The following is a 12,849-nucleotide window of genomic DNA, read 5'->3' on the forward strand; positions in this document are numbered from 1 at the left end:
CAACCTCAGAGGTGTACTTCACAGGAAAAGGCTCCCCAAACAGGTAATTACCACGTAAACGTTAGTCGTGCCTCCTCTACCTACTGCTTCTTTTCAGTAGATACCAAAAGAAGAGATGCACCAGTAAGAGAGGGGCAAAGTGGTACAGGCTCCAAGTCACCAAGTGCTCTGGTCCCCTCTGCCTGAAGGGAGATGCGTGAAGCAGGGCAGTGGTGAATGGGAGCACAGGGGAAGCCAGGAGGCCATGCAAGCGGCCGATGGGATACCCACAGGCTCACAGTGGTTTTCACAAAGCTTTCCAGATGGGAGTGGACTGGACTTTTCTAGAGCAAGAGTCAGTGAGCTGTGCAGCCAGTACGTCAGACCCTGCCACGGTCTGTTTCCAAGTGCAACGTGGTGGTGGCAGCCACGCCCTCACACGGCTGCAGGGGCTTCTGTTCCAATGGCAGAGCCCAGCAGTCGTGCCAGACACCTGTCTGCCTGAACCATTTACAGAAAAGGGGTACCGATCCCCGGTAGAGAGGACAGGACAAGGGATACAGTAGCAGTGAGAAAAGAAAAACAGAGAGCGCTTTACAGATAAAGAAGCAATGGGAGCAGTAAGAGGGCTGTTGACAAGGCTGAGCTGTCAATGGCAGAGGGAAGAACACAGGAGAGAAGCCTATTTCTTGCGGGTGATGGCACAGTGTCAAACATGAAGGACCGTAGGCTCTATTTCTGAGTCAGTTTAGTTTTACTTTAGTACAACGGTTACTTTTGCTTTTCCTGATCTCAACACGGAACCCACCTGGTGAAGAGTCTGATGAACAAACACACAGCTATTTACGATAGCTTCCCGATGTGATGGTGGCTGCGGTAGTTTGTCATACACAACTGGCATGTAATCAGGCACGATATAATTCGGCTTCTCCAGGTCCATTTTACTTGTGAATTCCTTGCCAACTTGATACAGTGCTTCTGTGGACCAGTCTCCAAACCAATTCAACACACACCTGAAAAGATGCCCACGTCTCAGAACAGCTACCAAGAGCAGGCTGAGCCCTGGAAGGAAGCCTGCTGTTGGGACTGTGCTGAGCGCAGACCAGTGTACCTGTTGAAAAGTGCCGGGGAGGTGGCCGCGCGGTCCTTGAGGCCCTCCGAGGACGGGTTCATGGTGAAGACGACGTGGAGGTTGCGGATGACCTGGCTGGTGAACCACTTGTACAGCTCCTCGTGCGAGTCCAGCATCAAGCCCTCCTTCTGGGCGCCCTCTTTACACTGGGTCATCAGTGTGGCGTACTCATCTCCTTCGAAGAGACCGGGGACCTAGGAATAAAACAGCACTCTGCCTGACCGGTCCTTGTCACCCAATGCCACGCAACATGTGACTACGATGCAACACATCACTGACTTACCTCTCCATTGGCCAGAAGCGTATTCATGCGCTCCAGGAATCCCGAATCTAACACATTGGACTCGTCCATTATAAAGGCGATCTTCTCATTTTTACAGCCGGAGCGCCTCAGCACCGTCCGCAGATCCTCGTCGAAGTCCTCTCCTGTGTACTTCCTGTGGACCTGAGGAAGCGCGGCGCGTCAGGCCCACTCAGGCACGGGGCCACGGGCACCACCCACGAGTCCTCGTGGGTTACGAGGCTGCAGCCACACCCACCTTAATCTGGTACACGCTCAAACCATTCATCCAGGCCACGAAGCGGGACAGGGTGGTTTTCCCCGCACCACTGACACCAATCAGAAGCAAGTGGCCTTGAGGTTGGCGGAATATTCTGAAACATTATTAGGAAGGAAAGATTTTAAGGCTTTCATGCTGCATCCCCTTTGACACTCTGCCCTGAACTTTTTCAGGATTTAGTCAACAACACTTCTAACGTATTTTAACTTGAATTTGTACATCAGACATTTGATGAACAATTATTACTTGCCAGGCCCAGTGGGAAGCAAAGAGCAGTAAGACATGGGCCTGTCCTGCAGACACTCAGATGACACGAGGAGACAGACCCAATTCTAGCAGGAGGCTGAGGGGCTGTAACCACGGTAGGTGTAAAGTGCTAGGAAGAGCTGAAGGAAGCTCTTAGTGGGCAAGTTTAGGACAGTTAAGCTGGACTTAGAAAGCAAGAAGAGAAGAGAGGAGTCGCTTGGCAGAGAAGGCTGAAGGGGACGTAGCGGGAGGTCCGTCAGGAGATGGACCAGGCCTGGCATGACCGCCCCCCACCCCGACCCTAAATCAAGGACAGCGGAGGCAGGAGGTAAGGCTGTAACAACAAAAAGCCCACCGGTCAATCCTGAGCACGTGGTCCAACACTTCGTTAAACAGGACCAGAGGGACATCCAGCTCTTCCTCGTAGAAGACTTTCAGCCTTGCTTTGACATAATCTCTTAGCTCTTCTTGGTCTACTGGGATGTAATCCTGTAGGAAAAAGGTAAGACCAAGTTACTAAGAAATCATCTTAGTTATTAAACCAAAGTCAGTTGTACTTCCATATACTAAGCAGCTGTTAAAAATGCAACAGAAAAAGGTATCATTTACAACAGAGCAAAAAAAAAAAAAAAAACTAAGTTAACTAGAACTGGATCAAAAAACATGGAAAATCTTTATAGAGAAAACTGAATTTCACTGAAGGACATCACAGAAAACCTAAATAACTGAAGAGATATACAATGAACATGGAGAAAAATACACACTACTGTAGAAGTGTCACTTCCATCCAAACTGACATCGAAAATCAATGTAATCCCACTCAAAATCTCAACAATGGAAGGCAGTGGTTGCTTTGGTGCAACTTGACAAACCAATTCTAACTTTCATTTGGAAGTGGAAAGGGCCCAAATGGTCGAGTTCTCCCTAAAGAACCAGTTGTGAGGACCTATCCTGTCACATAGACTTATGGCTGTAATCGAGGCTATGTGGTTTGCACAGGAAGTGATAGATCAATAGGACAGAACTTGGAAATAAACCCACGCCTAGGGAAGCCTAGTATGACAGAGTGACACTTCAGAGTAAAGGGCCATTCAGCAAACAGCACTGGACAATGATGTCCACAGGAAAAAAAACTCACTTCATACACAAAATTACTAACAGATGTAAATGATATATCTTCAAGAACAACTGTTTTTCAAAAGTCACTATAAAGAGAGTGAAAAGAAAGCCACTGGGAGACGATGTTGCCTATCAATGATGAAAGATGAGTATCTAGAGTCCAGAAATAAATAGAAATGAAAATTGTAGTAACACAGAGGAAACCTGCCTTGCCATTTCCTGGCTACCATGCCTTTGCTTCTGTGGGGCCCTCTGCCTGGCTTGCACTTTAGACACTCAGAAGAAGGCCTTCGAACCCTTCAAGACCCAACGCAGGGGTCAGCTCTACCGAGATCTCTCCCCAGACTGAGCCATGTCCATCTGCCTCTCCCCTTGTAGACCCTGAGCTCCTGAAAGGAAGATTTTACTTCGCCCTGTATCAGGAGTGTACTGAATGAAATGCATAGCAAGACTGTAACTTACTAAAACGTTCCGATCTCTTTTTCAGAGAAAAGGACAACTCACGGCTCTTCTGGAAATGTCACCTTTAGTATTTTAGCATGTGAAACATTTTCACACAAATTACTCACAATTACCCCATTTTTAGCGTGAGGGAAATGAAAGCAAAGGGGTGGGGGACTTCTTTCATTGCAAACCCGCCAAAGCCACCTCGTCCACTGGTGGGAGTGACCAGCACACGGGCGTAAGAAGCACACAGCCAGTCAGCCAGCCAGAGCCCTGGGATTTTCTACCCCAAATGATCAATGGCTGTAACTACACAGGCCATCGTCATGCCTACGATGACAGCTCGTTACAGAGCACTTCCAAAAGAGGTATTTTGGTTTCAAGAGAACCCTAACTACAGGACAGAAGGCAGCTCTGAGTGCAGGGCCGCGTCACCTTTGACAGCCAGTTGCTGTAGAGGATGGGCCGGCCCATGGCCTTCTCCTTGTCGATGTTGGGGAAGTGCTTCAGGGCCACCATGTCGATGTTCTCGTCTGTCCAGCGCCGCTCCTCGTCCCCCACAAGCCTGTCGGGAGAAGAGCAGTGGACGCCTCTGAGTCCTGGAGGCCGTGGTGAGAGAACACCAGGTGTGCTGTGTGCAGCTATTCCAAGGGCTGGAATCGCCTCTGCCAGAAACCTTTTCCACGGATGGAAGAACCTAAGACTCTGAACTTAAAACAGCTTAAGCAATCCAAAATTTTAACATGAAATATAAAGACCCTCAGAACTATGGCACGACTACCCTTAAAGAAATTCCCCTAAAAAGGTTCGATCACATTGATTTAAAAAATGAAAGTTTGCTTCACTTCTAAGCTTGCTTAATATACATGTTCTGAGTATTGGGGCACCAAGGGCACAGAAATAAGGACTGCAGGCTGTACGGCTTTGGAGGCAGGGCAGGGAAGGCAGGTAAGACCGACTGCCCTACAGGGTGGGGGGGCCTCTGAGAAGCTGACTATACGGTACACCCAGCAGGCTTCCAGCTGAAGGTCTAGTGAAGGCACCCAGGTACTACAGCCCAGAGAGCTGAGACGCACAACTGCCAGGGCTACACTGGAATCCAACCAAGTTTGCTCTGGTATTTTGTAGCTCAAAACTCTTCTTTTAAATTAAAACAAAAGCAAAAACGGACAGTGAAGGTAGCTCACATAACAACAAAAAGACAACACTTTTAAAGTGGGAGAACCCAAAACAAGAGATAGAAATAGGGCTTGCAGGGCTAGTGGCCCTGCTCTGCCTTGCCTCCCACATCGTGCAGCCTGGCTCTTTGTAAAGTGGCTCTGTGGCTCCAGAGCCCGGCCTGAACACCAGCGATAGACAAAGAGGCAGTGTTCCGAGACTCCTTGAAGCCTGGATGAGAAAAGCCCCTGGAGACGGGTGACTGGTCCAGAGGGATAACCGCTAATGGCGTATTTCTTAGTTTGGAGGGACCACCTACCCATGGTCCTCCCAAGGGAGTAACTATTAACTAACTGCTACCACGTACCACAGCTGAGATGAGCAGTGACCAGAGGAGCTTGTCCTACTGGGACTGTGTCCTATAGACGGGCCACCTCGGGAAAACTCGCACTCCCCGGGGAACAAGGGGACCTGCCCTGCCCTCCCCCACTCTGAGCACCTGGTTCATGGGCAGAAAATTTCCCCAAATGATTTGCAACAGGAAACTGTGGTGTTGCATTAAACACTAAGTCAGTTGATATTTGCTGTTTATTAGTAGTTAAAGCAACAAAAATTTAACTTTTTTAGATTTAACTAATCTGAACTGAGCCTAAAATTCTGTGAAGGACTACAGTGCTAAAATACATAAAATTAAACATGTAAGAAAAAAGAATGACAAGGCAAGAGCCACGAAAATGAAGAATTTATTCTAAAACAATGATTGAATGGAACTAAAATGAATGCAAGGAAAAAGTTCTGATTAAAACATGTCAACAGTTTTTAAGATTCCTTGAAAGATAAAAAGATTCAGCTTTTTACTGTGACACTTACGGTGGCTCAAACCACAAACCTGTGATTGGTGCTGATCACTCGTCACTAGTAACTCTTCCGCTTAGGGGTGGTCACTTAACTAGGAAAAGTCAAACGGGACCCGTACCCAGGTAGTCGTTAGAAGGCCTGCAGTTCACCACCAACCTCTGTGCTTTGACAAAGTTATCACAGGTGACTAACCACCTTGTGAAAGCGGTGCTCTGCCCAAGGCCACACAGCAGGTAACCAGTGGTGGGCAGTCACAGGGCACTGTGACCCCATCTCACCAGGGTGCTTGTGATCAAGTCCCAGACGCAAGGCTGCCCTCGCCACCTCTGTTCCCTCCCATGCCCCTCACAGCCTGGCGCCCGCGTGGGCAGGCCAGCCACACACTGACCCGAACTCAGAAGGTCGGAAGTAGGGGACCTGGGGCTAAGTGGACCCTTGGTTTTACCTGTCTTGGAAGAGACGGAGGGCTTCATGTGCCCAAATCCGAATGAGGCCTTCCACAGGCAGAGTCTCCAGAGGTCTCAGGGCCTCAAAGATGCCACGCACCCACCTGGTCATTTCACGGGGGGAATAGATATAGTGGGGCTGTGTGTCCTGAGTGAATCTTTCCTGCAGAAGTTGGAAAAATGGAAATTACATGTAAATCTCTCATGACATAAAAAGGTAAATGCTGTGTAACATTTTTATATTAAAAATAAAGAATCTAGACTCTGGAATATTTAAGGATGAATTAAATGTTGAAACCACCAGGACAACTGTCCAGCAAAATTAGATCCAAGTTGCTCATTTTATGTTGAAAAAAAAAAAATGAAACTACAAGAAAATTCTTCTGAAAATATTTTTAAAAAATCTAACCCTGAGTTGAGTCACGGGCTAGGGAGAAAAAAAAAATCTAACTCCTAAGTTGAAAGAGAGCCTTCTAAGCATGATTTCAAAAGCAGAAATAATTAAAGAAAAAGATTTACACCGATGACATAAAAAATTCTGTAGGAAAAAAACCTGCCATTACATAAAATTAAAAGCAAATACTGGAAAAAATATTTGCAATATACTGACAGTGCTCACAAAGCCCTAGGAGCCAGATGGAGGATCAGTGGAAAATCCCCCAGTTCTCTCATGTGACCCCTTGTTAAAGGGCTAAAGTGAGAAGCCTTCACAAAGAAATGCAAATGAGAACCACTTCTGTTCACTCAGTGGGCAAAGACCTTTTTAAATACTGTTAAAATGTTAACGAAGATACAGGGAAGGAAGCATTGCTGGTGGGAGTGTAACCAGTCAACAGGCAGTCAGTCAGTACAAACACTGCAGGAGAATAATCAGATGCTCACACCTGTACTATTGAAACAAGTGCACGTGTCCTTTTGCAAACTGCACAGTACAGTCCCGATTTCCTAAAGGAAATTAGGTTGTGTACACGTGCAGGGATGAGGACGGCAGGAGTGAGCACGGAAATGCTCACAGTCGCAAAACCCGGGCAGGGAATGATTGGATGGCGGACTCTGGAGAAAGGCTCAATGTTTCCACAGAGTTCTTGGATGGCTAGAGGGCAGGGTCGCCTACCTGAGACATGGTGTAGAACTCCACCATGGCAGCGGTCAGTGGCTCGGCGTACGTGCGCAGCGACGGGATGAGCCGCAGCATGGCCCGGTTGAAGGTGCCGTAGATCTGTGTCAGGGAGGCGGGCCCCGGATAATCCACGTACACCACAGGCACGTGACGCAAGAACCTGTGCCAGGACAGCCAGCTCAGTCCCTCCTGGGAAGAGCAGTGCGTCCGAGCACAGCCCCGTTCTGGGCCCGGACTCGAGGTGCTTCCTCACCCACCTCCACAGGCGGCATGTCAGTCACCTGAGGCCACACAGCCTGCCCAGGACAGGTCTGGCACAATGGTAGATGCAAAACGCTTGAAAAAGATTCAAGCAAGGTAGGGAAAATAATGCAGGCTTATTTCAGTCTCATCTTGGCCTTGCACACAGCTCTGGGGGCACTTCACTTCTGTCCAAGAAAATGCTTTTATTTTCAAGTGTGTTTCCTAGTATTAAAGCACAGGGCCAGTAACCCAGGAGGGACACTATAAGCATTATTGTTACCTTTTTAGAATTAAACCCAGATTTGTGTCGTGCTGTGTTTACAGCCAGCCTGGAACTGGTGGGCAAGGGCAGAGAAGACACAGAGCATTGGTACCTGTGAGAGAGGGGCTTTCTCCCAGGATCTGTGGGTGGGTTACAGGCCCCGACAAACTGGATCCTCTCCAGCTTCACCCAGGTTTGATCTGAGGTTCGGTAAAAGCCTCCATGCTCCACCATCTGTGGGAAAGCAGGAGTGTCACATGTCAGGAGCAAATGTGAACAAGGAACGTGGGGGGTGGACAAGGGGGCTCAAGGACATAAACAAACCTGTCTGATGAAAGATATGACCCTCTGTGTCCCGTACTTATCCATGTCTGGCAAGTTGATTTCATCACAGAATAATACCAGCCACTTGCCAAGTTGAACAGGAGCCAAAACGACCCCGTTAGGTGTGCGCCTGTACTCGCAGTAGTGGTCGAAAGTCTTCAGCAGGAGCTCTGGAGTCGTAGCACTTGAGAAGTTCAGACCCACAACCTTGAAAAGGAAGGAACAAATCAGGTATCACAGGGCTGGCCCCGCATTTGACCACCAGAGCCCGCTGCCCACCTCCCGGCCCCTTTACCTCCATGTCGGGCAAGGCCCGGAGGGCACTGAAGAGAGTCATGGTCTTGCCGGACCCAGGGGGGCCGCACAAGACCAGCGGCTTGTGCTCGGCCAGCCAGGTGTACAAGAGGGCTTCGTGGCGGACCGTGTCCAAGGTGGGCACGACGACGTCGGGGGCTGCTACCTTGTGCGTCTCCACTTCGATCTGAGGCACCTTGGCCTGCCACGGCGACCACTCCCCACTGATGGACACCTGCACACAGGGATGGGGGAGTGGTCACTCGGGGCCCACGTGCCTCCTCACTTTCATACAAATCAGAACTTTCAAGTTAATCTGCACTCCCTGGACTGCATAAAACCAAAAGGATAAACTGCTTTTATGAAACGGAAGGATTACGTCCAAGTCCATGGTGACGTGGCTGCAGGCGGAATTACCCCAGAGACCAAGGGAGGAAGGCGGTGCTTCGTGCACTCACTTCATAATCAATGATGGGGATGTTGGGCGCGGCGGGCAGCGGCACGGTCGTGATCCTCCTGATGTATTCGCCCAGCTCTGCTCTCATTTTCAGCCGACTGTCCCCAGACAAGGACCAGAGAATGGCATAGACCAGATACCGCTGTTGAAACAGGAAGTAAGGTCTCATTTTGTAAAGTTGCAACCACAATAAGACAGTCATTTGCGGCAGCACTAAGCTTGAGGTTGGTGCCCGTGGGTGTTTCTGGATCAGGGCGCCAGGGAACCACGCCCTGCCCTGTGTGAAACCGCCCCCTCCTGGGGGTCAGGCCCCACCTGCACATAGCGCTCCAGCTGCTCCAGCTGCATGGGGAAGTCGGGGTGGTTGGCGTTGTACTGCGCCACGTTGCGGCAGGCCTGGTGCAGCATGGAGAAGAGCGAGCCCAGGCAGCGCAGGCGCGTCAGGTCCATGATGTGCTCCAGCTGGAAGGCGTGCTCCAGCGCCTTGGTGACCAGGCCGTTGGATGTGAAATACGGCTGCATGATGGTCGCCGCATCCCTTTGGATCTACAAGAGTAGTAAGCGGTGCTGAACAGGTCCTTTCAAAAAGCCCAGCTATTTTCATCCCTTCTAACTCTAACCAAGGCCTGGGAGCAGATCACATGACCTTTGAAAATTAACTCTGGATTAAAAAATGAAGGATGACGCTTCAGTGAACAACCCTCATCCCTTCATCCTGGTGGTTCTCAAAAGCTACATTTCCTGGGAACACTGGACTAACTGCAAGAGTCCTTTGCATTTTCCCATGCACATCTGACTATAGCTGCTGTGACCCTGGGCTTCCTTAATTAGGAGCCGGTGTAAGACAAACCCAGCGACCGACCAAGCGCCTAGCTTCAGCAGTGACCGCCCCAGACCCTCGGGGATGTCCCTCGCCACCCCCCACGCCTCCCCCCCAACCTGCAGCATTGGGGAGGCGGCCTCCTCGCCCTCGTCCTCTTTCCCCTTGCGCAGGCGCTGGGCCTCATCCTCCCCTTCGTCCAGCGGGATGCTGCGCAGCCGGGCCAGGAAGTTGTTGAAGATCATGTCCGTGCTGAGCACATCCTCGCTGAACCAGACCATGCCGCAGCGTGACACGGTGGCCAGGGTAGCGTATTTCAAGTCCTGCACTTCAAACATTATTCGCACCTTGAGAGAAAACATGAAGCAGATTGCATGATGCAGGGTTGGTAGAAACCTGGATGTTAAAATTCTTTTACCTACATACACACTGAAAGGGCGAGTTAAATCTAATTTTTCTGTACTTAGTTTAAATGTAAAAATAGCTGCAGTTCACATCGCTACATCCATCAAGCTCTCTCCATAAGAAATTGGGCGAGACCATGTGCATGCTGGGACCGGCAGTGAGACCAGGACCAACGAGCTCCCTTGCAGGGGGGCCAGCAGTAACCACACAGCGTGTGGACCCTGGGCCCATGCTCCCGACTGCAGCCCACTCAGTCTTCCTGCCAGGGCCTCGAGGCAGGCCCGCAGTGTTTTCATCTTACACACGGGGCTGGGTACCTGCCCCGGTCCCACGGCCAGCAGATGGTGGTGCTGAGATTCAAACCACATGCTGAGTCGAGCCTTAACCTCAGGGCTAATGTGCCTCACACCTTGTGTGACAACTGTTCTGACAACAGAATCTACTGGCCGATGGGCTATGAGAAAAGAACCTGACAAGTCAAATCAAGCTCACGTCTGAGTGGGTACACATTTTCAGACTGGCACTAAGCATTCATGGCTTGGTTTTGAAGTGATGACAGCCACCAATGTTGAGCCTTTGTGATAAAGGCTCATGTCACCAGCTCTTGTGCCAACACCCTGGGAGTCACGCTCCACCCCCTGCTCGCACACACGCCTCTAGTCCCTCAGCGAAGTCCACCACACAAGCTGTAAATCCACTAGCCCATCTCCACACTGTGCCCGGGGCACCACACAGCCTCCTACGGTTCCTTATCCACGCCTGCCCTCTTCAGCTGCCCTCCCAACAGCAGCCAGAGGGGTGTTTGTAAACAAACAGGCTGCATCGCCCAGACCCAGGCTCTCCCGTGTCTCCTGACTCACCGCGGGGCAAGCTCCTATCCTCACATGGACCCCCCCAGGCCCGACCTGATCGCCCCGTTTCCTCTGTGGTCTCACCCACTTCCCTCCCCCAGCTCTCTCCACACCAGCCAACTGCCCCCTTACTGTCGTCGCACTCTGGGCACACCCAGACCGCTCCCCCTGCGACCTGCCCTTGGCCTGGATGCCCCAAAGCCCACAGGGCTCGCTCCCTCACCCCTCAGTCTCTACTTAAACCACCATCTTCCCAGCAGAGCCTCCGGCCGCCTGTTCCCACAGGGCAACCTTCACTTCTCACCATTCTCTCCTTAGCACCCTCACCACTTATGCTTGTCTGTCATCTCAGCTGACTATGAGCTCAGGAGAGTGAAGGTACAGTGGTACCTCGGTTTTCGAATGTAATCTGTTCCAGAAGACCGTTAAAGTTCTGAGACATTTGGAAACAGCCTACAGCTAGGCCTCAGGATCTTGCACTCAGCGGAAGCCACGTGACATGTTTGACTTCTGAGGGGGTTCGAAAATGGAAGCATTTACTTCTGGGTTTACGGCGTTCGTAAACCGAAATGTTCGTCAATGGAAATGTTCGAAAACCGAGGTACCACTGTATTGCTATTTTGGTTACTGCTGTACCTTTAGCACCTAGAACAGAGGCCGACATATGACAGCACTCCCCAAGCGTTGGATCAAAGAATGATGCAAATCCACGCAGGCCTGCCCACACTCCCTGCTCTGCTAGAACCCGGACCAAATGCTTGTTCACAGGGGACAGCCCTGAGGCTTCCTCATTCTGCCCCCTCCCACATGTACAGCAACTATAGAAATCCTAAGTACAACCCCACCTTACAGGGTTGTAGGGAGGCTTAATATTCAACAGTGGAAAGTTATTAATAAAGCCTATGGAAATATCTCTTGCCAGCCACAGGAACAGAAAAACTCTAGAGACTCTGACTGAAAATTATCTATACACCTGCCTGCTACCCTCTGGAACCTGGCAGCTTGTCTCCAGACTGTACTCGGCTAGCCCATGAACTTCACGTTGGAATATTGGGTCCAGGACGCCCAGGAGGGCTACTTACATTGGGAGGGAGGCTGAGGCGCTCTCCGTTTGGCAGAGTTAGCAGCTTGTTGTCATCCAGCACCGAGTTCAAGTTCTCAACCCACTCAGGATCCACGTCACCATCAAAGACAATCCACTGGCGCTTCTGCAGTTCGCCCCTCACGTTGTCTATGATCCTGATAGGAGGGTTTTGAGCAGCTGCTGACTAACTCAAAACGGTTAAGATTTAACATCCCGCCCTAGGGTTTCTCAGGTGATTTTTAAATGTGCTCAGACTTTGGTTGGAAAAGTGAAACACACTGTTGTATAAGCCCCGCACACCCAGGGCTGTGTTCACCAAATGCCAACATGGATCCAGATGAACTTACTTTCTCAGCACATGCGTGAACAGCCCATCCGTCCATTCCCTGGTGTTGGGGTCCAGGGTCCCGTAAAGGTGGTCTTTGCTGATGGCCTTGGGGTCAATGATGTGGGCCACGCCCTCCACGCCCTCGAGTCTCTCCAGAGCCTTCAGGAGAACGCGCCAGGCCGTGCTCTTCCCGCTGCCCGACGGCCCCACCATCATCAGGCCGTGGTTAATCTGAGTGATCTGATAGAGCTGGAGAACCTGCGGCCGACAGGACCAGCATCACAACCACGCAAAGCATGGCCAAGGCTCCTCAGCCACACCCCGCGTCAACAAGCAAGAAATGTGCGCTATGAACTCTTAACGGCAAGTACTGAAATTTTTCCATGGACAGAGTTCTAGCAAATGTAATTTCCTCCCGGTGCCTACGGTCATTATCCTGCAGCCAGCGGGTCTGTGGAGGCTGCAGCCACCAGAACACTTCTTGTTACCTTTTCAACCCACATGCCGCCAACTTCTTCTCCATCTCCATATGTCAAGTACATTTCCTGACACACTTTCTTCAGCTCCTCTCGAAGTGCAGTCATCTCACCGCGGTGATACTGGACTCCAGGGAACACGTCCGACAGGAGACTGAAGAGCAGAGGGATGTCTTCTGCCACCAGCTTTGGCACCATCGTCTCGCAGACGCTCTGTATCAGAATCTATGTGGGGAAAGGGGG

The 12,849-nt window shown here is 50.6% G+C and overlaps 1 protein-coding gene across 1 annotated transcript in view; it reads right to left on the bottom strand.

Annotated features, from left to right (window-relative positions):
- Positions 1-12,849, bottom strand: part of DYNC1H1 (dynein cytoplasmic 1 heavy chain 1) — a 65,088-nt gene that overhangs the window by 14,896 nt on the left and 37,343 nt on the right. The window contains exons 32-48 of the mRNA XM_033108116.1: positions 12,619-12,831; positions 12,150-12,388; positions 11,801-11,957; positions 9,582-9,809; positions 8,958-9,188; positions 8,644-8,784; positions 8,187-8,420; positions 7,892-8,098; positions 7,680-7,801; positions 7,057-7,222; positions 5,942-6,105; positions 3,916-4,045; positions 2,273-2,406; positions 1,651-1,765; positions 1,395-1,556; positions 1,091-1,305; positions 788-992 (exon numbers count right to left, since the gene is read on the bottom strand). Coding sequence (XP_032964007.1) covers positions 788-992; positions 1,091-1,305; positions 1,395-1,556; positions 1,651-1,765; positions 2,273-2,406; positions 3,916-4,045; positions 5,942-6,105; positions 7,057-7,222; positions 7,680-7,801; positions 7,892-8,098; positions 8,187-8,420; positions 8,644-8,784; positions 8,958-9,188; positions 9,582-9,809; positions 11,801-11,957; positions 12,150-12,388; positions 12,619-12,831 — 3,063 coding nt within the window. The remainder of the gene's footprint in view (positions 1-787; positions 993-1,090; positions 1,306-1,394; positions 1,557-1,650; positions 1,766-2,272; positions 2,407-3,915; positions 4,046-5,941; positions 6,106-7,056; positions 7,223-7,679; positions 7,802-7,891; positions 8,099-8,186; positions 8,421-8,643; positions 8,785-8,957; positions 9,189-9,581; positions 9,810-11,800; positions 11,958-12,149; positions 12,389-12,618; positions 12,832-12,849) is intronic.

The sequence above is a fragment of the Rhinolophus ferrumequinum genome, chromosome 6 (assembly GCF_004115265.2).
Source record: "Rhinolophus ferrumequinum isolate MPI-CBG mRhiFer1 chromosome 6, mRhiFer1_v1.p, whole genome shotgun sequence".
NCBI lineage: Eukaryota > Metazoa > Chordata > Mammalia > Chiroptera > Rhinolophidae > Rhinolophus > Rhinolophus ferrumequinum.